The 24,067-nt window shown below is 35.8% G+C and overlaps 1 protein-coding gene across 8 annotated transcripts in view; it reads left to right on the top strand.

Annotated features, from left to right (window-relative positions):
* The window catches only part of MRTFB (myocardin related transcription factor B), an 87,868-nt gene that overhangs the window by 7,072 nt on the left and 56,729 nt on the right, over positions 1–24,067 (top strand). For 4 of the 8 annotated variants that reach the window (XM_075514794.1, XM_075514796.1, XM_075514793.1 and 1 more), the window contains exon 3: positions 16,727–16,892. In XM_075514794.1, the coding sequence (XP_075370909.1) occupies positions 16,739–16,892 (154 nt within the window). In that variant the 5' untranslated portion in view covers positions 16,727–16,738. Of the gene's footprint in view, positions 1–9,847; positions 9,992–16,726; positions 16,893–24,067 lie in introns of those variants that run through there. The other 4 variants (XM_075514791.1, XM_075514800.1, XM_075514792.1 and 1 more) reach the window with 2 other exon arrangements.

Below are 24,067 nucleotides of genomic sequence, written 5' to 3' on the forward strand. Positions count from 1 at the left end.
TTTTCATTATGATATCATGTTACTTGGTAGGTTATTTTTTAGGATTTTCTCTTTAAAAAATATCATCTTAAAAATACCTTTCCATAGAAAATACAGCTGAATACAGGTAACCAAAAGAAATGCCTTAATGTTTTGCTAATGACTTTCAATATCTAAGTTGTACTCTTTGTGCAGCTATACTCTTTATAAATATACTTAGTATATTTATAAATATACTTAGTATATTTATAAGGTTTTTGTTGAAGACTTGTAAACTGTGTGAATTAGGAAATAGTTTTAAAAATCTTTTTTAATCAGCTCTTGACACCATTTAGTAGCGATGTGTCAGATTTTCTATTAATTCCAATCAGTAATTTTTTTGGATGGCAGTATGCTTGTTCACACATTTTCCTCGCATAGTTATACTTCTGCTTGCTTCACATCCAACAGGAGGAAATAAATTTATGTACGCTCCTAGTAGAAAAATTCTGAAAATAGATAAATTCAGACTCTTACTGATTTAGTATCACTGTGCAGCAGCATTTGCTATGAAATTAAATGCAAAATTGACAATGAAGCTGTGTGTTTGTATGTCAGTTCTCACTTTTAAGTTTTTCACTATTACGAAGTGGGGGATTTTAGTAAAATTGTAGAATTTAATGCTTGTACTCCAGAGGAGTAGATGAACTCCTACTGATTAATGTATTTTTGCAAACTCTGAAGTAAGTTTTTTGAGGTAAGAAATCCAGAACTTAAATACACTTTGCAAGCTGTGAGAGTGCTAATAATGCTTGCTGTCACTGAATACTGAGGAATTGCTCCAAAAGCAAAGTTTGATCAGTTAACAGGTCATTTGTTTGGGTCTTGCTGTTATTTCTTTAAAAATTTCCAATGCTTCTGTAGTTTGGCATATATAGTTTAGGTAAATATTGAGAATGATCACAACATCATCACACAACTGTGTGTGAAGTTATAGGTATGACTGAAAACCTCACCATTTTCTAGTTAATGTATTACATGCTGTAATTTCATTTGGAGTGTCTGTATAGCAGAAGGATTTTAATATCCAGTTTATGAGGGTACTGCTTACTGTGTTTCTAGTAAATACTTAATTCAAGAGAAGTTACTACTTTATTATACAGTCTTGATTATTTCTGAATTTGTATAGGTTATTCACAGTAATGCTTCTTTATGTTAATGTCAAATAACACAGCAGCACTCAAATACTTTCACTTGATGTAAGATAAAGGGTTTACTGAGCAAATGCCATCAGTTTCTGCAAAATGTAAGCCATCTTTATAGTTATAGGAGTTACAGATCTTCCAATATGAATCAAGCTTTAAATAATTCACTCCGCAACTGTAGAGAGTTTCAACCAACTTTCCTTGCTTCGATGAATAACACAGTGTAATTAGTGATTTCTTCTGGAATCAGATCAGCATGGTGAAGCAAACTGTTCTGGCTGTGGTAGATCCAAGTTGAGCAGTTAATGACTCCCTCCTTCCTCTGCCGGATGTTCCACCCTTCCTCTGTTCTGCCATTTTAACCATTTAACTGCTCTTTTACCAGGTCCTGTAAAATATGCCTGATTTTAAAAACTCATTGTGCAGAGCCGGGAAAACGGAAAGGTGGAATTTCTGGGAAAGGGTGAAATGCAGATGGTAACAACCCACTGCAGCCAATAGTTATTCTTTCTCTGCCCTGAGAAAGTTCTGAGCAGGAGCAAAGGTGGGCAATAAGGAGACAAACTAGAAATCTGAAATGGAGGATGGATAGAACACTAGGAGGTACTTAAATACCATTCTCTTTCCTTTTCTGCAGACTAAACCAGGTTGATAGTTGACTGGAGGCTCTTGAATATAGGCACAGTTCTAAATCTACTGTTTCTCAAATATTTGAGGCAGGTAGTCCAAAAGATGAAATTCCATGGCATCTCTTTGATCTGTCTGAGGGTTCTTGGCATCTATAGGTAGGCTTTTGAAGGCCTAAGCCAAGCCTTATGCTGGATAGCTGAGGAACATGGTCAGGAGAAGAAAAGCTATATTAAAGATGGTATACAGAGCATTTTTGACAGGTAAAGTGGAAGCTTGAGATGAGAAGTGATTTAGTGATACATGGAGGATAGAAAAAAATAGAGAATTCAGGAAGAGGAATCGAGAACGAAAGCAGATACTGAAAGGATCTGAGGAAGAAATGAACTATGATCTGATGTCAGAAAAGAAATAAAAATAAGGCAAGAGAAAAAGAGAAACCTGGGCTATAGTAAATTATATCTGACCAGATAATATTTAATGAATATCTTATTTTCATCAGATTATCAGTAGTTTTCCAACAGGGATTCTACTAAAGCTCTGTAGTATATTTTTTTCAAAAATATTTTTAATGCTGCTCAAGAAATGTATCTTTGAGGAAGGAGTGGCATTGAATAGATTTTTCAGCCTTTTTTTATTGATTTATTCATGATTAAATACATTGTGTGTTTTAGTGTTAGTAAATGGATCTAACCAAAGTGTTTTGAAACATACTTGCCCTAATAAATTACATTTGATGACTGTTAAATGATGGAAATGTCTTATGTCTCAGAAGGAATACAAATGCAAGTATATTTTCTGTTACGCTGCTGAAGACCAAAAACGTCTAGTATACAAATAAATTTAAAATTATTATGTAGGAGAGAAATTGTGGCTTGAAGTATTTTTAGGCTCATGAGTTTGTAAATTGACTGTTATTCTAGTTTTGATGTGTTCATGAAAATAAATGTTCAGTAAGAGCTTTTTCATTAGCATTAGGCAGAGGATATTGGGAAAATATATCAAAAAATATTTCAGCCTGTGTTTTAAGGATTTTTTTGGCTTACTGAAGCTCATGAAGTTTACTCCACATTTGAAGTATGTTTTCAGCTGAGGGGAGAGAACTATTCAGCCACATAACTTACTGAAACACGATTAAGATGATACGCGCTGTTTTTTGGTGGAGCCTCTCATTCCACCCCTACCAGAGATTTTTGCTTGCTCAGGTTTGTTCTCCTAAACCGTTTCAGTTCAGGTTAGCCAAGTGAGCAAAAGTGACTCTGCTCAAACTCATTAAGCTGATTGAGCTCTCTGGATAAGGAGCACCCATGCCAACAGCTGACCCAGCAGTGGGGACGGGATCACCATAACCAGAAATTGGGTGGCAAAAATCCTCGGAGAGACTGGTAATTTTGTCAGCCAGCACAATTGCAAGTGGACTTGGTGGTTCTAACAGAAATGCCCTATATTTAGTTACTATGCCATTGAACCTAATTGGTCAATAACTATAGTTTAATTTTTTTAAACATTTGAAGTAGATACTCTAGTGGTGGCAGGTGTTCTATGTTGAATTAAGGAATAACCTTTAGTAAGAGCTGTTTAAGTTTTGTAATAGTAAGGCAGTGTTGCACAGGAGCTTTCTATATTAGTATAGCAGACTTCATTAATGGTGTCTCTTCCTTTTTAATTCAGAAATATCCTGTTCTTTCAGTTGGGGGAGGGGTGTTACAGACAGGGGTTTTTTTGCACTCATCATATCAGTGTTAAATTGATTCTTTGTGTTATTACTTTCATTATTTCTAAATATTTCTAAGTTTCTAAATATTTTTTCCCTTAAAGATGATCTTTCGAAATAATTAGTCTTAACTGAGTGAAGGAAGTAATTTGTTGCAGTCAGGCTTCCTCATTTTTAAGTCTACACGTGAAATTTATATCTTTGAATACAAGAGGCCTTTCTTTCTATGTTTATTAACTTTCTGTTGAGTGGTTCATGAGATTTTAAGTATTTCTGAAGGCCATTATGTTTCTTTCTTGATCAGCTTATTCTTGGTTACTGCTGTTTCTGCATAAACAGAGTACTTTTTCCTCTCCTTTATAATTGAGGGAGATGAGAATGATGATTGCTTTATAAGGGGAAGGTTTAATGGCTTTTTTTCACTTAAAGTTGTATTAAGAGAAACTCCCAAGAAATACAGAATTTAGATGTGTTACAGCTGTTGTGTAGCAATTTGTGCAGAAATCTACTGTAAACAATTTTATGGTTACTATCTAGCTCTCATTTATTTATTTATTTTTAAACAAGCAGCTTTGTAGGGAATGAAATATTGGAACACACAGTAGTTTAACAGATAAGACTTCTTTGAAAGTGGCCTTAGGCAACATAAACTCTCCTGACCCAGAGTTTCTGCCCTGTTAGTCTTTAGCTAATTTCAGTATGGAAAATGGAATTCAAGTTCATTTTAGCTTTGGAGATCGTGAGAAATTGGGTTTTAAAGCGCTGAGGGCATGGACTGTGGATTATAGCATTAAACTATTTAGAACATTAGAGTTTTCAGGCACCATACAAATAACATACTTTTTCTGGTTGTTTTAGAATATGGGTATTGATCTGGGGATTAAGCTTGACCACTTATAATCTTGGTTCTGTACTTACAAAGAAACAATGTGATCTTCCTTCCTGTGGTTTTACCCTGTTCACAGAGAGTATTACTGTCCTTGTTAGAAGAAGTGTTCTTGATTTGAGAAGTAAAAGTTTGGCTTTTGTTTAATAAAGAGTGTTGTTTTGTCTTTAAAAAATTTGGTTTTCTGTTAAAGTCATAATACTATGTTTGTGATGTATCTTCATGCTTGATTTCCAGTGTTTAGGAAGCTGGGGGTTGGGGTTTTGTGGTTTGGGTTTTTTTCTACCTGAAAGTCTGTGCTTAAATGCATGGAATTTAACATTCTTTTAGTGTGCATCCTTATTATATCTATTAAAAAAACCCACGTTAATTCTTGGGAAGATACTGCAAGGTGTAAATCTATTACAACTGATGTAATTGCATTCACATTCTGACCTTTTGTCACTGTTGTATAAAAACTAGGTCAATTAATACGGTGTGGCATATGAGCAGTTGAGCAGTGGTTCGCTGTTACCAAATGTAATGTGACAGTTTGTTCTGTTTCCTTCCAGGTAAGGTGTAATACCCTTTCTTTAACCCTGCTATATCAGTAGGTGTAACTTGGAGAAAGCATCAGTTGAAGACTGAGGAGGGAAGAGGTTGTCCTTCTGGAGCCATGAATCTAAATGATAGCTGGTGTATAAGTGATGAAACAACTATGCTCTTTCCCTTTTAAGTGCTTTTTAAAGTTTGTAATAGAAAGTAGTACTTTTAAGCCAAGGAAATAAACATATTTGTCCAGTTCCAGTAGCAGCTTTGGCTATAAGAAATGCAAAGTACATTGACCTCATTCTGACTCTAGGACAATGAGAAGTACAATGGAGAATAATTTACATGTATTGAGTAATAGAGTTGGCAATAGCATGAAGTGGTATTATGGGACTGCCAAAATTTTGTGTCACTGCCTCTGTTTAGTTGAGAAAGATGAGCGTTCGTATCCACATAGCATGCATGTGATGAATATATGTATTTAATGTATGTAGCTAACTGTGAGTTATCTTTGGGAACACTAGGGGAGCCTTCAAAATCTTAATGGATAGAGCTCACCCAGTTTTTTTGTCTATAGGACAGCAGCACTATACAAAAATCATCTTAAAATTTTCATCACCTTCTTTAATTAGCCCTTTATTGTACGTTTGTTGCTATTCAAAATGTGTCACATCATCCAATATAAACTGAATTGTTGAAAAGAAGAGATGGTCCCATGAACTTGTAAGTCAGACACGTTAATCGTTTGTTACTAGGCCTGTTTTCTTTCTAGTTAAAGGAAATAGAGTAGAGGAGAAGATTAAATACGTCTAATAACTTGCAAAGTAACACCAATCATTTGGGACAGTTAAATACATACCATAATGCTCTGCTGTGCTTTTTACAGGGAGGTTACGTGATCATAAATAAGAAAAGAACGGAAGAGAGAATATTTTAGATGAACTCTAAGCACTTAGCCTAAATCAAATAAAGAACGCATGGTAAATAGCTGCTGCTTAAGATGTACAGAATGTTGATTTTTATATTTTTTTTATTTAAACATTAATCTGTCATCTTCTAAGTTTTTCTTTTGTCCATTAGCGGGTTAAATTTTACAAGTTTTAGTTTCAGAAGTTAAAAGCAACAAGTTGACTGGTTTCCATGGGAGCTAATTCAAGTTATTGTTTGCATTGTTAATATCTGAAAGTAGCTGTGTTGATACAAGTCAATATGCAGCAAAAGGTTTGTGAAAGAGAGATTTTCTAAGTTGTCCTAAGGTTATAAGTAGGGACTCCTTACCTGAGTATCATCTGCATGTGTGTGCTGAGTTGCAGTTCAGACATAATCATTTTGGTATTTGCAAGATCCCCTAAACTGAAGTTGCTAGTAATCCCTAATTATGCTACATTATTTTGAATTCATGTTTAATTAGTTTATTGCTGAACGTGAATAATAAGTGACATTCTGTCCTATAGAAGTTGATGGCATTTTTTTAAGAGGTCAAATATCAGTCTTTGGTCCACCAAATATTATAATAAAATTTTGCTAACCTCTGTAACAGTGTATAGAAATAAAAAGAAGCAAAGTATATATTTTTCAAGAAATTTCATTGTATAGAAATGATTGTGTAATGTTCAGTCATGCTTATGAAGGAAGGTAGAAAGTAGCATGTTCAACGGGAAACAGTCCTACAGTTCCTTCCTCTTTGACTTGAATCCTAATGCTTTCCTTGCTTTGTTCAATTCAAGGGCTTGGTTTACAGGCACTAAAATAAACAGAATAGCACCTGCAGCTTAGTCATAAATGGGAACATCTTGAAGTAGCTAAGCAAACAAATGAAATCATGGAATAATTTAACCTTTTCTGAAATGCCTTAGATGCTCTACCAACATTCATTTTTAAAATAGATCAACATTTTGGCTATCAAAGGACTCTGAACACATAAAGGAATTGTTAAAGATTATGATCCAATTTATTGATAAAAGTTACTGATTGATTATTTTCTGAACTGTTAGAACACCTCTTGTAAAAAGCTCTGTATATTTTCTCTTTTTTTTTCTTTTTTTGTAATAAATGCCCATTTCTAGGACATGACACTAAAATGTTCAGCAATCGTATGATGTGTTCAGATAAATATTTGACCCTTATTCCAGACTTGAGCTATCAAGTACTTTTATAATACCAAAATGAACATTTGTGGTTTGATCTTTTTATAAGTTGTCAACTTGAATTACATAAATAGATTCTGCTGGCTACACTGTTTATGTTTGCTTGCCACAGAAAATGATGGAGCACATGTTATCTTATTAATTCCTTCCACAAAGTTCTGTGATAGTCCAGAACTGAACTTGCTTTTTGGCAGGTAAATCTGAGTTGATCTTGCAATTACTTGAACACTACTGCTAAGCACTTCATATTAAAACTGATATTGAGAACTTTTGAATTTTTTAATTGGAATTCAACTAAATTGCTGCTTAAGTGATGTGTCACTTGTTTTATTGGAAAAAAGAGATTTAATTTAAATGTGTACAGATCCATGAGGATGAGAAACTGGAAGCATCATTTGTTAGCACACCAATCACACCAATAATGCAACCAGTATGGTGTGGGGTTTTTTTGTTTGCTTGTTTCTTTGTCTTGCTATATTTAGGTATTATAAAACTGACCTTGTGTTGTTTTCTAAGCTGAGTCTGAATTTATTTGCTGCCAATGTTAATACTAGCATTTTAAATTTTAGTAGAGTATTAAAGCAAACGTAAAATATTGACAATCAACATCATCTTTGTAGAGTGAAAAATAGGAATGTCATGTTTAGATTTTTCTGAGCATTTGAAAATGGCATATTTCCATGCACAGTGTATGCATGTGTGTAACATCTAAACAAGATATTACTTTATGTTTTACCTTTCTAGTTTAAAGTATTTTTATGAAGCTGTTTGTTTTAATAGAACTAGTGAGGATATGTGCTGTAACAGCTTCGTGTTTATTTAATCAAGTTAATCCAGCTGAATGACTTAGCAGTGCCTCAATATGAGCATTGTTGACTAAGAATATTCACCAAAAAGATGAGATGAAATCAGATTATGTCTGCTCATAAGGTGATTAACAGTAAAAAATTGATGAAGACTGTATCTGGATGTCCTTCACTTATGACAAGTCATAGGACAATGTTTATCTATTATACTTTCAAATGTTGTTGCTATAATTCTTGTTGCTACTGAGCGCTCAGGTAACAGCTGTTAGGAAGGATGGACTTACTAGTTGTAGATGAAATAACGTATCTTCTTATTGTGATTCCGAGTGCTCAATATGAGTTAGTCTTTATGAACTTTCTGTGACAAACAGTACTGTGCTATAAGTTAAGCATAATGTGGCTTCTACTTATAAAGCATTGCATCAGTAGCAGTTATATTAAAAGATGTTCTGGGTTATCTGGATGGATTAATAGGTGCTAGCTTTGATGCTTGGTTTCAAATAGCTTGCACAGCTACCTAGGTGACTGTATCTCTCTTTCACATGATAGAATAGCAAAGCAGTTCATACTCGTCTTTAAAGAAGGTGGTTGTTGACTGTGTATTATCTTTAAGAGGCAGGTAATCCTAGACTCTACTTTTTTGTTTGGTCCATCAGACTGTTTGTTTATTGATTCTGGTGCATGCTGTGAAGTTGTTTTCATAACTGTTTCTTCAAGGAAGATGGTAGATTTGAAAAGTGTTATATAAATCAGTAAACAATTTAAACTTTACTTCCATCTGAAGGGATTGGTGTCGTTTTAGTGGCCTTAAAATATTTGTAAGAAGTTTAGCATCTTGGATAAATTTTATTATTACCGACCACTTTAAAGCCCACAAAGTGTGAACACAGAAGGTAATTGTAATAATCTACGTAAAACATTTTTAAGAGACCTTGAAGTATTTGAACACTAAGCTTCACAACATTCCTATGGGTTGTATCCTTTCCACTGAAGGGTTATGTGAAAAGCCCAGAAGATTTACCAAATGTTGAGTAGGTTAGTTTGGAGAAGGCAGTAATGTGAAAAAAGAATGGTAAATCGTCTGTATGGCCCTAAACAGCAACAGGGTAAGCTTTAGCTTCCCCACGCTTTAAGGGAGCTGTGGGAGGCTGCCTTTGTTCATCACAGACCCACACTCTCTGCCTGATAATGAATTTGCACTTAGCAGGCCACACTTCCCATTACAAATGAGGTGCCTTTTTTTTTGCCTGGAGATAGTACAGGAAGGAATGTATCATCTAGTCCAGATGCCTCTGTCCAGATATAATATAAGTAATTTTCTATACTTTACATAGTTTATGGTGTACATTTGCTAGTGTAGCTTATTTCGTTTCAGTCTTTAATCAGTCCACAGACTTAAGATTTAAAGATCTCCTTCTAAGAATTAGTAAAGAGAATCTCAGTGTAGCATTGTCATTGAAATATGCAAAAGTGTTAAATGAGATTCTGGAGGTCTTCTAGTGTCTGCTCAGTGGTATTAATTTAGCTAGAGTAGACAGTTACAAAAATTTAATCTCAGTAATTTATTAATTAAACCAGGAAATTTATCTGAAATATCAGTCCAGTCTTGACTCCATGCTCCTTTAAGAAGTATGTCATTCCAATTACTGGTATGGTGAGAAGCCTGACAGGACCTCAGTTCTGTCATATGCTTCTGCACACTGTTTTTTAAAGAAATGAATAGTAATAATGAGTTTCTGATAATGCATAATCCAAGATGATTACTCATAGTTAGTCAGCCGTTGATATTTCTCATCTTTTTCTGCTTTTGTCTAATTACCTTTGTAAAAATAGCTGTATGAGTCCTTGTTGCTGTGTAGTTTACCACAAAATTTATCCTCATTAATTATCAACACTGTATTTTAACTGTAGGATTGCAATTTCTCTTTCAGTATAATAATTTAATGTCAGTTTTAATTTCAGAGTTCATATACTGTATCCAAAATACTTCTAATGAGAGAGGTTGTGAGAGAAACTAATGGCAGAAGTTATAAGCAACACCGAGTTGTCAGCAGTGTTGATGCTGCTTCTATTTGGGAAAAGGAACAGCATCATACTGTATGAAGTGGAATACTGAAATGGTTGAGTATTTTCTAAGACTTTTTCATGAAAAGTGTCTATTGGTCTTTTAATCCACTGTGGAATAAATGAAATGAGGGGCCTAAATCTCAACAGAATAAGCGTTGTTCTTGCAACAGAGGAAAACTTAATTTGAGACATTTTCTCCAGTCAGTGAAATTATGAATGTCAAAAATGAATTAGATGAACATATTCAGTTAATTTACTGATAATCTGAATGATTATTAATAGCAAGTACTTTCCATGTCTATGTTCATTTTGTGCGCAGTCATATATTCATCTTTACTGGTTCTAAATGCTATTTCAGTAAGCGGATTTGAAACCTACTGAGAAAACGAAAAATGGAGGAAAAAAAAAAACCAACCAAAAACAAACGAACTTTTCTGTAACAGTTTATTGTTAAAATTGCAGTGCTAAATGCAAAAGGTTATTTTTTGGTTTTTACATCTTTACTATTTTAAAAACACCAATATATGAGACTTGGTGTAAAAGGTTAGTGATTTGGAGGAATGGCTTTCAGTGGCTTTTAGATACTTTGTAAGTATTTCCAAAGCTTTTTAATTATTATTGTTGTTATTTATTTTTTGATTTTGTAACAAAATATAAGTAGTCTTTAGAGTTTGGGGAAAAACTGTGTATGGACATGCGGAAAAAGGTATTCGGAACAATTATAAAGGAAGCCCCACTAGCTTTTCATGTAGGTGTTCAATAAGATCTCAGACGTATAATAGGATGTAAGCACAGCTGAAATGAAATTGTGTGTATACGGTGTGTGCTAGTGTCTACCAAATAGAACACGCTGCAATTTAGAGGTCACAGAGAAGCCATTATATACTAGAGTGAGGAGCGTTACAGTCTTTGTAGCAGACACCTAGATTTGGTATTGCTCCAGGAACTGACTTGAGATGGATTTCCTGCAGCCAACCCTACTATTTGTTTCTCAATTTTCTTTTTACCCCTTGCTGTTAGGCAGCATGCCAAGAGGAGTCATCCTGTAAAAACATTGCATCTTTTCCTCTCTTTGAAGTGGGTATTTCATCCCCAGTTCTTGTTTCTGGGAAATGACTCTCTTAGCTTACGGTCACCGTAGTGTTCAGTGAGCTGAATGTTCCTGTGTATTTTGAATGTTTATGTCTAAGTCCTACTTGTATTGATTGGGGGGGGGGGGGTGTACTGAGTATTCCAAGGGCCTGACCACTGGGACTCAGCTAATTTGAAGATTAGAAAGGAACTTTGTTGTAGGCATATCTATGCACTTGATAGGGCCAGCTGCATTCTGAAAGCATAGTTCTTGCCCTGTTATGAGATGGATTGCCAAGTTAGTCTCATATTGTGACTTAGTACATTATCTCAGATACAAATCATTAATGCTCACTGTTCAAACTGAGGTAATATTTGAAACCATAATGGTCCCCTAAATGCTTATTACCACTCTAGTGTTAGAGATCATTGTCCCCACTGTACAGATTTTCAAGTCTTTCTAGGCATTGACAAGGAGATCCAAAACCTTAACACAAATGATCTTCATTGGCAACTGTTAGGCTAATCTGCTGGATGATGCAGTGCTTAAGCTTTTTAGATGTCTTTTTTTACTGTTTCCTGACACATTGGGGGGGAACAAACCAAAACCAACCAAACAAAAAAAACCACAATCAAAAAAACCCCCAAACCAACCTTTTGCAATTCTAGTATTCTTCCCACTAAAGGTTCTGGTGTGTTACAAACTGCTAGCTATATCATTAAAAATTTTACTGACTTACAAATGGAGAAATTTAAACCTAGGTGATTTGACTGCTAATGTTCACACCATGATTCTGTAATAAATTCTGTACTGGAGGCTGGTATTGCTAATACCTAATCTGGTGTGACGTCTTAATAATTTGATACTGCACTGTGTATAGTGACCTAAGTTCCTTGCAGCTGTAAATGAGTGAAGCGATGTTCAGGTTAGCCATTTGACTTGGCCAGAGTTTGAATGCACTGTGATTCTTGAAGTGTTTTTTCCAGCAGATTTCTAAAATAAAAGCTGATTTACTACCTAAGTGTCATCCAGATTTCACAGTTTGTGCCAAATAAAATACCATTTCTAGTGTCCCAAGTGGCAGGGAAGTATGTATTTTCTCCCCTTCTAAGATTTTTCTAAGGGAATATACTTGGTCTTTTGAAGACAAAATGTTTAAAAATAAAAGAAGCGTTTGTCTTCAGTAGTTAAGAAAGATAGCAACCACCTACAATCTGTGAGAACACTTATGTAAGACTCGCACTGTACAGGAGTTCTCCTTTGCCAGTACTGGAACACTGTTTCTATGTAGTTCTCAGCTAAATGTGAACCAAAGCTTTGCTTGCAGTGCTGGTACATACTCTGTTTTGATAATCTATTCTGAAGGTTAAGTAGGAAAACAATTTTGTTCTAGTTTTCACTTTACTACTCTTAAACATTTTGCTGAATTCTGCGTTTAAAAAAAAAAAAAAACCACAAAACTGAAATCCTTTGGGACTATTGGAAGAGCGGAGTAGTTTTATTTTAATTGCTACAGATAAGATGGTGTTAGACTTTCCAACACTTTGTAAGTAGAAGTGTTTTTCATACCAAATCGAATGATAGTTCGTACAACTGAATAAGCCTTTAGATGTCTTAGTTTCAAGGAAGGGAGTGGAAACCCCTGAAGTGACAACTGATTTCTGTCTGTCAGATTAGCCTTGTATAAAAGGGTGCTTTCTTGGATTATGCAGAGTAGGATATTGAGACTTTAATAGTACAGATTTTTTTTAATTGTATTTTTCCTGTACATGTTTTTACTGTTGAGTTTGAGTTACGTTTATTAATACACTTTTGTGTATAGGTCTGCTTCAAGTCAGGGGTTACACAGATAATGGTTACCATCTGTAAATGCAGATGGCAAATATGAAGTAATTCTTCAAGATTGAGGAGGCTTCAAATAAACAAGAAAGGGAAGGCAAATGTGTTATCTTCAATATAAAATGTGATAGTATCATGGTATGTTAAATTCTAAATCAGATAAGTTTCTCACTTTTGCACATGATCACTGGATAAAGTATTTATTGTACAGGGTTTGATTTTAATGCAGGTGAACTAATGTTTAAATTGCTGATGTCCAAACAATCAGTTATATTAGAAATGTCAGAATGAAATGCGGCCTTGGAAAACTGAAGATGGGAGATGTTCTGCATATCTTAAGTCTAGTTTCATGTGAAGTAAATGCTGCTGGTTGTAACCTCCAGCTGATGATAAAGCAATTGTATGCATCTTCCCTAGCAGTTAAAATGAGCGTGCTAAAAAATAGTAGTGGTTTATTATCTCATACCTACAACAGTGTAAAAAGATGTTGTTTACATAGATATGTCTTTTTTTCTTATCTATTTCTTTTTTTGTTGTTTGGAAAGCTATTTATCAAAATGATTTTTATTTACGTTTCAGAATTATTTTGTCAATCAATGAGAAAAACCTTATGCCTAAGACACACTAGTAATTTCATGGATGCTAAGTTTAGAAGTTCTTTTTAGAAAGTTGAACAGCTGAATTCTCCTTTAGATTGTAATGGAACAAGAGAGAAGAATCAAATTAATTGTTTATTTTTTTTATTGCAAGTTTTCAATTTGTCATCTTTATAGTATTGTTTAGATGTTCTATTCATTGGTTCACTAATGAGCTGTCATTGATCATAGTGTATCAGAGCCAGCTCTTGATGATGATCTGGAAAAAGTCACAGATTTTCTTCCCCCTACAAAAAAAATTTAGAAATGTTGAGTGGAGGTGTGTGTTCTTTTTCGGGGGAAGGTCAAGAGAATTCGTTGTTCTAAGCTCAAAAATATTTCAGTAGTCTGATACGGTAGCAGTTCATCAGTAAAAATGAAAAGAAATGAGAGCAAAATGTGATTTGAGATATGACTGAGGAATTTCAGGAATTTAGACTTTCTGGGAATTCTAGAGTGTCTTTCGTTCGAAGATGATGTAGCAATATAGCAACAGGGTTGTCTAGTGTTAAAGGATCATTTGGGAAAATACCTGGATTTTTAACAGCCTATAGGTAAAGGGGCTTGCAGCACCCTTGCAGCAAAAAATTGAAAGAGGGTCTTCTGCATGTAACAGTGTGTAGTGACCTCATCCTGCTCTGCCAGTCAGTAAGGACAACTGCTTGAGGAAACAAGAAAGGCATCAGCTGTGGTATTTCAGTGTGCATGCTACAACCTGTTGCGGCTTTGCTTCCTGGAGGCCTGTTCCTGTGAAATTCTGTAATGGTAAAGGATGGTAAACTGATAAATAGTGGATGTTTAGGCTTGCTGCATTTTTTTTTTTATGAACAACTTTATTTTTAGTGGTTAAAATTATTTATCCAAGAGATTTAAGACAAGGAATTTGCAATATCTGAGACTTACTGTAAATTGGAAACTTTCAAATTAGGGTTAGAGTTCTGCATTGGAGACCTTTGGATTTAGAGGTTTCCTAATGATCAAGTTTGTGTGCTGTATGAAACCATAGCAAAAACTGGGATCTGAGAGTCGCAATTAGCAATATCATCTGTGTTAGAGCAAAACAGCAAAAGGCAACAGTCACAGGTTGAAGTAGAAAAAACTGTTTGAAGCAGGGCGGGGGGGGCAAGGCATTGGCAGTGAGGTTACCCAGAGGTGGTGGAATCGCCAGCTTTGGAGATTTTCAGAACCTGACAAGACAAATTCCTGAGTAGCTGCTGGCCCTACTCGGCACTGGGGGATGGACTAGATGACCTCCAGAAGGTCCCTTCTAACCTAATGTAGTCAGGTTGACTTCTCACACAAAACATGCTTAATCTATGGTTTCAACTTTTTTTGAGTTGCACTGCAATGCTGCAATCAATATCATTTAATATGTTGCATATAATTCTTGCATGCCTTGTTCTTAGTTCAGTCTGGACAATAAAACCACATCTACCTACATTCCTGAAACAAAAATTAAGAAATCGACAGGTAACTAACTTAGCAGTGTGTTGTAGGAGTGATGAAAGTTAAACTGGTTTAATTTAGAGCAAGATATTTAGTTATCTGTCATGGGGAAAAGAGTTGGTCAAAGCTAACATGCAGCATAATAAATGTTTAACCTTTAGTACAAGAGAGTGTTCCTATTAATTTCATACAGGTTTAATGGCATGAATACAGCTAATGTGGTTTAATCTCTTTGAAAAGTGACTCCAAGGCATAACTCATAGCTAATAAATGGTGGATAAAACGCTGTGAATACGAGCAGAGAAGCAGCTAAATTTTCACTTAAATTCTGCTCTGAAGAGACTTGCTTGGTTAATAATGTACTTAATTTGTATGGGTGAGTGGGAGTTTGAGGAGAGTGTAATGTCAGGAAATCGAACGAGAGCCGGGTAAATTATGCTTCTAAAAGCTAAGAACAAAGAAAAAAATAATCTTGCATAACAGTTAGTTAATGTGTCTTCATTTAATGTGAAAGCACCAATTGGTAACTATGGAAAATAATGAAAAATATGCACTTAACCATCATAATTGTTCTACTGAGGTGTATATCAAGGCATACTTGCTTATATTTCTTATTTTTAAATTGGCACTTTCAGCAACATGATTCTTTACCCCTTTTTGTAGTGTAGGCCATTCTTTGGTGGTCATGATCATTTTTTGTCATCTTGATGTTTTTTAAAGTATCAAGTAACACCTGAAAGATTTTTGGGTGTGGTCATTGAAACACATACTGCATTTTAATAACCTTTACATACACACCCCAACATGTGTGGTATTTATACTCAACATACCTGAAGTTTGAAATCTAAGGTTGAGTATGGGCAGCAGTAGTGTTTCTTAAGAAAAATAATCAAAATAAACCATTTAACAATAATAAGACATTCTTTGGTTTTATGGATCTTCATGAATTGTTAATATTTCATATAGTTCGAGTTTCCAAGAATCCAGGGATGGACTTAATTGCAGTCCATATTGATTTATTGAATTTTTAATGACTTGATAGAGTTCTGTGAGCTATGAAAAGCCTGTACCAGTAATTCCTACTTCTGTCTCGCCTCACTGTAGATTAAGTACCACATTAATGATAAAAAGGAAAGAAATAATAAATTGGTACTTTTATTCCACTCTGTAGAATATTTTACAGTAAGCAGCTAGTATGCAATAAAATTAATTTGAAAAAATTCATGACAAAAAGCCTTCCTTGCTGGAGAGTTTGAAGATTAACTAGTTCTACTATAGTTCTGTGGTGGTATGAAGTCCTGTATTAATCCCAAAGTTGATTTTTGATCCAAAGGAAAGTTGTGCAATGCTTCAAAGTATTAAAAGCCATTTGTATGTTATCATATATTAATTCAGCATTCTCTAATATAAGCTACTGGAAAAAAATAAAGTTTTGCTGGTAAACAGGCTGTGTCACTTGCTAGAAAGTAGGGCACAGGAGCTTCCGGACATCCATACGGAGAGTTAACACTGTAATTTTTCTGTCAAATGAGCAGAGAAACTGTCCTGCTTCTCAGAACCAAATGACTGCTACTGCTTGTAAATAACATTGCTTAACTATATTTTTGCAAACCTGTAATATTTGTGGAAAATTAGTAGATAACGTATATATCATTTTAAAGTTGAATTTTGTGTGCAAAGGAACTGACCAAAACCCGAACAAAAAAAGTAATGTGGCTAAGTGAATTTTTTTTTTTCTTTATGAGTTTTATCAACTATAGTGTGATTAAGAGACCACTTGCTCTCCCTGTCTCCAGACGATTAACACAATGGATCACCTGGGGACAGCAGATGCTGAGGATGACTCTGGATCACTGACACGGCTTGCTCCTAGTCCTCATAGCGAAGCAGTTGCGCATGAGTTTAAGGAACTCTCATTGCAGCCCAATCAGTACTTACCTCCTCTCAATGAACGGAAGAATGGTGAGTGCACAAGTGGCTGTTCTGCTTTTCTCTACATTGCTTAAATGTTTTCTATGGGAAGAATGATGTTTATTTGCTTTCTTCGAATAATGTTAATTGGTGCTCTTCACTTGCTCTTCCCAAACCATGTTATGTAGTGTTGAAGTGCTGTGGTGTTTCTTAGGAAACCTTGTCCTGATCAGCTTCACCTGTCAAGGCAGCTTGTAAGTCTGACATTAAAACCCCAACTGGAAGGCATATAGAATGGAGTTGTTTATGGTTTTAAATAGTTTTTAAACCAGAGCTAGTGTATAATAGAAATATTAATTAAATATTTTTGGGAGTTGGGATAGTTATCAAGAACAGTTTGTTTTTTACAGAGTTTTACAGAATTGAAGTTTCACATTGTATCCCAGACAGTTTAATTCACCACATAGCTTCAGGTTGAACAACGAAAGAAAGATAAGGTTTACATTTTGGAAATCTTTCCAGTATCTTTCCTCATTGTTGATGTTGGCATGGCAACTTAGGAAAGAAGTGTTTCCACTGTTACAGTAAGCATCAGGAAGAATTAGGTCTGTATCCAAATGTAGGCTCATTTTTATTGGGGAAAAGGCAGGAACCTTTTTTTTCTTTTTTTTGGGGGGGGGAGGGTAGTGTTTGTTTGTTTTCTCACACTAGTATCTTCTAATAATGAAGATTTGTTTTCCGGTATTTGTAGTAAATAGTGGGAACACTGAAAATAGGTAAATTAAGTATTTGGGTTTTGAAGCATTTTTTAAAATCAGTTTAGCTATTAATTCAGTTGTAATAGTATAAGCATTATTAAATAACAAGAAAACTATCTGAATATCCCAGCTTTAAAGCAGAAAAAATGGGGATATATAACTAGGCTGTATGTATATCAGATACCTGAGGACAGGTCCAAGTCATGGTATTCTCTGTTTCAGAAAGACATGGAATGTTGTCTATGACCCAGATGCTCCTGTTCACACAATGAGCGACTAAGTTGATGGTGCTTTGTGAACGTACCCTCAGTATTATATAGTGCTCCAAGAAAGAAAAAATGTAATAAAGGGAAAATATGGTAGGGGAGAGACTTAGGCTTTTCCACATATAAATGTGGAATGACAACCTCTTTGAATACTTGAGCTTGTCTTTTACAATTGCTTCCTTATTTTTTTCCATGTATGAAGATCCTGAAATACAGCATACTATGTTAATTGATCTAATGTATTCAAAGTATTTTACATTAAGGGACCTGTAGCTAATTTATTAATGTTTTGGCTCTACATCCTTAAGAATTATTTTTTGTAAGGCAGAAAAAAAAAATTGTAACTTGGGAGATACTAGTTTTTGTTGGCTACTATTTGATGTTAAATTGATAACAGGTATGTCTACCAGAAGCTTGTTTTAAGACAGCTTACAACATTTTACCTTTTTATCAAGGAAGCAACAGAAATATGTATTTAAAGAAAGTTATCTCATAATGAGGATAAAAATGCCAACACTTAATTCATAAACCTCATCAAAAAGAGAATGCAGTGGGATTTTTTGCATGCTGTGTGTAATTATACCTCTGGAAAATTTGTTTGTTTGGGTTTTTAATTGCCTGTAAAACCTAAATGAATGACACGGGTATCTATGTTACGTCTAAATAAGTCAAACTTTTCATTTCTGAAGGCTAATACCACAAGAATGCACTAAATTGAACAGGAAAAATCCCTTGTAAGATGGCAAGCTTGTAAATTTCTCTTTTGACAAACCTTGCTATGACTGTGTCAAGTACATGTTTATCCCCTTCACTTAATTTCATTGGGTTTTTTTATCTTCCTGCTTTTACTAATAAATTGTCAAACAAGTACTAAAACAAGGTATGCAGCTTCAGGTGCTAAACTTACTCATGTTTGCTCTTTAGTCTTTCATTTTTAGTTCTTCTGTATTGGATAGTTGGTTCTTTTCTTAGGCATTCTTCCCATAACTTGAAAGTATTCTTGTGCTTTCATGAATTAGTGAAATAATTTATAGGTAGGGTCTGTATTGTCTTCAAATATAATCTGCTTCTTGTTTATTTTTTCAAAGAAAAGGCAGCGGCAAGAGATTTTAATACTTAAGGGCTCTGGCTTGTTGAAATAACAGAGGAGATTTTCAGAAATAAAGTGGTGGTGGGGAAATGAATAATTTGGGAAGCTGCCTCTCACTCCTCTGTGCCAGTTGACTTAAGAACCATTGCCCTGTTACTCTTCTCTCGTTATTTATCATAATTCCTCTTATAACTTAGGATACTTTTGAGCATTTGTCCATAGTAAGTATCAGGCCTCCCACAAAGATTTTAACGTCATCTTTGAGGAAGAGATTGTATGAAGTTCAGATAATAGGCCCTGGCCTCGCTTCATCTGTGTCTTTTGTGACAAGTCTAAGTCATCTGGCAGTGCTTGGCCAAAAGATTAGGCCTTGTCTTCAAGGCCATTATTAGCACAACCCATTGCTTTTGAAAAGAAAGAGACTCAACAATCTGCAAGGCAGATGAGAAATCATATAATTGGAGGAACTTTTAGAGGAATACAGTCTGATAGACATGATAAAGAAGTGTTTGGTGGACACTTGTGCAATTTCCTATCCTTCTCAGTTTTATAGATCTTTCTAATGTTGTTTAAGCATCCTGCCACTGAGAGAATGCTGCTTTAGTAGTATTTAAATAATTCCTAAATTAACTTAAGAGGAGCCTCCTAGTTCTTCTCCTGTCCTTATGCAAAAGACCTGACAATATCTGACTTTATCTGGCTGGCTGCTTTTGTTCCTGGAAGAAATGGACGTTTGTGTTCAAATTGCTTTCTTAAAACAACAAAAAGAGGTTTGGGCATTGTCATCCTCCAGAGCACCCAAGCTATTGTTCGCCCATAATTTCAGATTTAGTAATTTTGGTTAATTTGGGTAAAAATAATTTTTTTTTTTTTGTAGAAATGATGAAAGTAAGAAGAAAATTTGTAAAAGTAAAATTTGAACTTGATGGATTCATATTAAAAGTAGCTTTAATACTTAGTCGTTGTTTTTACTTTTTACCAAAACTAGATTTCTTCAGGAGTATTTTAACATGTCACTATTTTATAAAGTCTGTAAGCATAAGAGATTTTAGTACACAGAAATACAATGGCACTTCATACAAAAAAATCTGAAATGTTTAAAGTTTGTTTGTTGAATATTTTCATGTAGGAAGCATGTTTTTATGCAGAAAGCATTATGCTTACTGTAAGCTTTGGTAGTGATCCTTTAAACCCTTTGTTTACTTGAATGAGTCTTTTGGCAGTAGTCCAGTAGAAGGCTGAATTATTCTAGTATTGTTCTGCATAGTGTTGTTAAGCTGGCTTGCACAAGTTAGTACAGAAACTGCGGTTCAAGCTTTCCCAATGACACTAGAAGTGTGGGAGGCTTATGCTTTGGTTTGGCTTTGTTTTACGTGAAGGTAATCACAGCAGGGTAACAGAAACGTACAATGAAATTGCGTGCACATGCGTGGTGAGCAAACAGTCATTTGAGATGTTACCACGTCGTCCTTTTTTTATATTTTACTCCTCTTCTCCTGCCCAGTCTGCCGCCAGAGATGACAGTCATACAGCAAAGCTAGCATAAGAGTTCAGGTGAGCATAGCTCAGTATTTTTTGGTGCAAAATCTCATGGTTTAGATTAAGCTCCACTGGAACTGTTGTCCCCTGAGTTAACAAAGGAACACTTACATGCTCTGCCAACTCTGTTGAAGAGGTTGTAACTTACATTAGAGGATCACTAACAAACAGTTGGAGGGCAACAACATCTTAAGCTTCTCCAGCTATTTACTACATGCAGGTGTTTACTCCCTGATTAAAGACAAACGGATAATTTCCTTGGGGAGTGAGAGAGAGAGGGAGAAGGGCAGCAACATATTCTTGTCCTCTCAAATGTTGTTTTTCAGACAGATGTCTTCAATCACAAAAAGTCTGTGAAACACAAATATTAACCAGTTAATGTTTCACATTTTAATAGCAGGGCAAGTAATGGGAGTTTTCAAGCTGATTTCCTAGATAAAGGTTTTATTGCAGGGCTGAAATACTTCAGCTGAACCATCTCTAAAGCAAACACTTTAGTTATTTGGGGTTAGAACAACAAACTGTTTATAGAAGGTAACCTTGTGTATGTATTCAGGTGTAATAACAAGAATCATCTTTCCAGGATGTTGTATGTTGGTCTTCTGGACTGTCACAATTTTAAGATTTCCCTTTTCCTTTTGAGCTGTTTTCAAGTTAACAGCTGTGGGCAATACTGGGTTACTAATGAAATTAATTGCAGTTTCTCATTAGTCTTCATCTTTCTGGATAGTTAAGCAATACATACAGTGCATTGATCATGTAACCTTGTGCCCTGTTTATTGCAGCATATTATCATGCTTGTTCTCTGGAGGCCAACTCTTGTTCCACTTGCCAAAAAGCAGCAAAAGTTACCTTTTCATTGGTTCTGCTTTTTGTACTTGTCACCTCCTGACTGGACACTGAAGACATGCCTGTGATTCTGGCAGTCTAATGGCAACCACTGGTGTATAGTCCACATCTGTTATGTGAGCAGTTGGGCTCCTCACATAAATGGAGGTTGGGAAACAGAATGCATGGCCTTAAGAAGCTCTTGGTTTGTATCCCTGCCTGAAGGATGCTGGCTTGTGTACACTGTATTAGCTTTCTTAGTCAAGGTGCTGTGTGTCCTTAGGAAAGACAGTGGTTGGGGGAGAAGAAAAGTGACACAGATGAGGCTCTTCTTTAGGACCAGGAGGGAGAAAATTGATGACTAGGTGTTGTTTAGCTGGACTGCAGTTGAGGAAGAATGACAGAGTAGCAGGCAGCATGGCACAGCTGAAGTACTAGTCAGAACAATATGTTAGCCCCACACTGTACCACAGTTTCACAAGCTTCTGTCTGAGAGCCAGGAGGTGGCAAGGGAGGGAAGGGTAGGCTGTCTGCTGCTGACAGCAGGAAGGTGGATGGGAATGATGCTGCTTGCAGCCTTCCAAGCTGCTGTTTCAGAGCCAAAGGGTGGGAGGGGATTGCACATGCAGATACCATCAAAAAAAGGAAGCACTGCATGAGCAAAGCTTTTTGCATGCTGAATTAGTACTTTCCCAGAATTGGTGAGCATGCCACTTTGGCTGGTAGAGGTAGGCGTGAAGGTCTGGGTGTCAGGAGCCATGCAATCATAGTTGTTTCAAGGTACCTGTAAAATGAAAAGGTCCTAGCTTCTGTGTTCTACAGCAATCTCTCTTGGCTTCGCAGTGGCTCCCTTGACTATGCCACTGTGCCAGAATCTCCTTGTGACAGTGGCTAATAGTTTCTGAAAGAGACACATGTAAGTTACTGTTGTGCAGTCATCACCCACAGATGAGAGCCTGGTTATATTCTTGTAAAATAGGTACAGAATTGGTTGGCTCCTATATGGGCCATTGACTGTCCTTTAGCACTCTGTAGGCCTGCTTCAGCTCTCTGTCTTGGCTGTAAGTCATTTCAGATTGTGAGTGTGCCTGTTCTCTATCCTCTGCATTGTGTGGAGAAACAGTTTTGTTGCAGCTAATGGAAGCTAGTGGGTGTCTGCTTCTCTAAGCTCAGAACCAGAGTAGATAGGAGATTGCATTCTGGTTCTGTTTGTTTGTGTGTTGTGCTGGAGGAGGGTAGAAAAGGATGTGATGTGCCTACCATAGCTATCTGCTAGATCTTGTTCTGCGATGGCTAGCAGCTAATATTCTACAGCAGAATTGAGCTAATTGAGAAAAGAGTTAAGGGTCTTGGATGTTTTGTCAAGAAAAAAGCCTTGGGACAGTGAACATCTTAAAGTAAAAGCAAGACTGGTAAAATCTCTATTAGAAGAAATTAGCCCAAAGAAATGAGTGCCTCTGGCTGCATAAGAATAATGACATTCAGGAGCAAAGACCTTGAGGCACTGAAGGTCAAATGAGAGCAACATCTTCCTATGGGGCCACTAGAGCTTGTGGGGAACTGTAGTGAATTAAGGTGAAGATGCAACACCTGCCCCCCCCCCAAACCAAACCAAACCAAAAAACCCACAACCCCAGAAAACCAAACCAAAATGAAAACAAATACTCCAAATGGTGTATACTGAGTTCTCCTAAGGGACCAGTCAAGCCAGCTGGGAGGGAGACAGTTCTCAAAATAACTGAATGAAATCTACATCACACTTAACCTAATGATATTACTTAAATAAATTTGATGAACCAAGGGAATATTTCTGGCATCTAAAAGAGTTGTGGGTATATTAGTTTGCCTGTTATCTCTTATCTTCCACTCCCTCATTATGTAGCACTGGTAACACGCATTCTTGGCATAGCTTTATGGCTTCTGAACAAATTCTTAATCCTCTGTGCAGTTAATAGATTTGAAGCTGTAAATTTGATACTAGGGAATCAGGTGAAATATGGGACATTCTCCTTGTATCTGTGTACGACATGTTTTTCCCACTCTTTCAAAATCTGTGATTAGGAATATTTTTTCCTCTCCTAATGGTACATAGATAGGTTACTGTGCTTAGAAATTATTTTCTTGAGAGAGTTGGGAGAGATAAAAGTGGAGGAAAGATGGCTAGTGGGAAGACTAGAGAACAACAAATGGAAAACTTAGTTCTGATTAAAGTAATAGATTGGCACAGAAAATAATTGGAAATGTTAAAATTCAGCAGTTTCAGTCACTAAGCTGAAAGCAATGAGATCTAGAAAACAGCATACAGATGTTCTGATTAACAACAACACCCCCACAACAAAACAAACCAAACAAAACAAAAAAAACCCCAAACCCCAAAGGAAGTATATTCTAAAAGACCTATCTAGATATAAAAGTAGTATACAATTTATATACGTTTACAATAGAAGAGTGTGAGTGTGTGTGTATATATAATAGTGTATGTATAATATGTGTGTGTAGAAGAATGGTTGATCAGAGAGGCTGTGGAATCTCCATCCATGGAGACAGTAAAAATCTGACTGGGCACAGTCCTGGGCAGGCTGTGCCAGCTGACCCTGCTTGAGCAGGGGCTTGGGCCAGGTCATCTCAAGAGATTGCTTCCAACCTTGGCGATTCTGTGCCTTGTCTTTCCTTTAAGGTTTTAATCGTCCCTGTAACATCCAGTGCAAATATTCTACTAAATAATCCTTTATAAGAACACACAAC

Source organism: Mycteria americana, chromosome 12 (assembly GCF_035582795.1).
Source record: "Mycteria americana isolate JAX WOST 10 ecotype Jacksonville Zoo and Gardens chromosome 12, USCA_MyAme_1.0, whole genome shotgun sequence".
Taxonomy (NCBI): Eukaryota; Metazoa; Chordata; class Aves; order Ciconiiformes; family Ciconiidae; genus Mycteria; species Mycteria americana.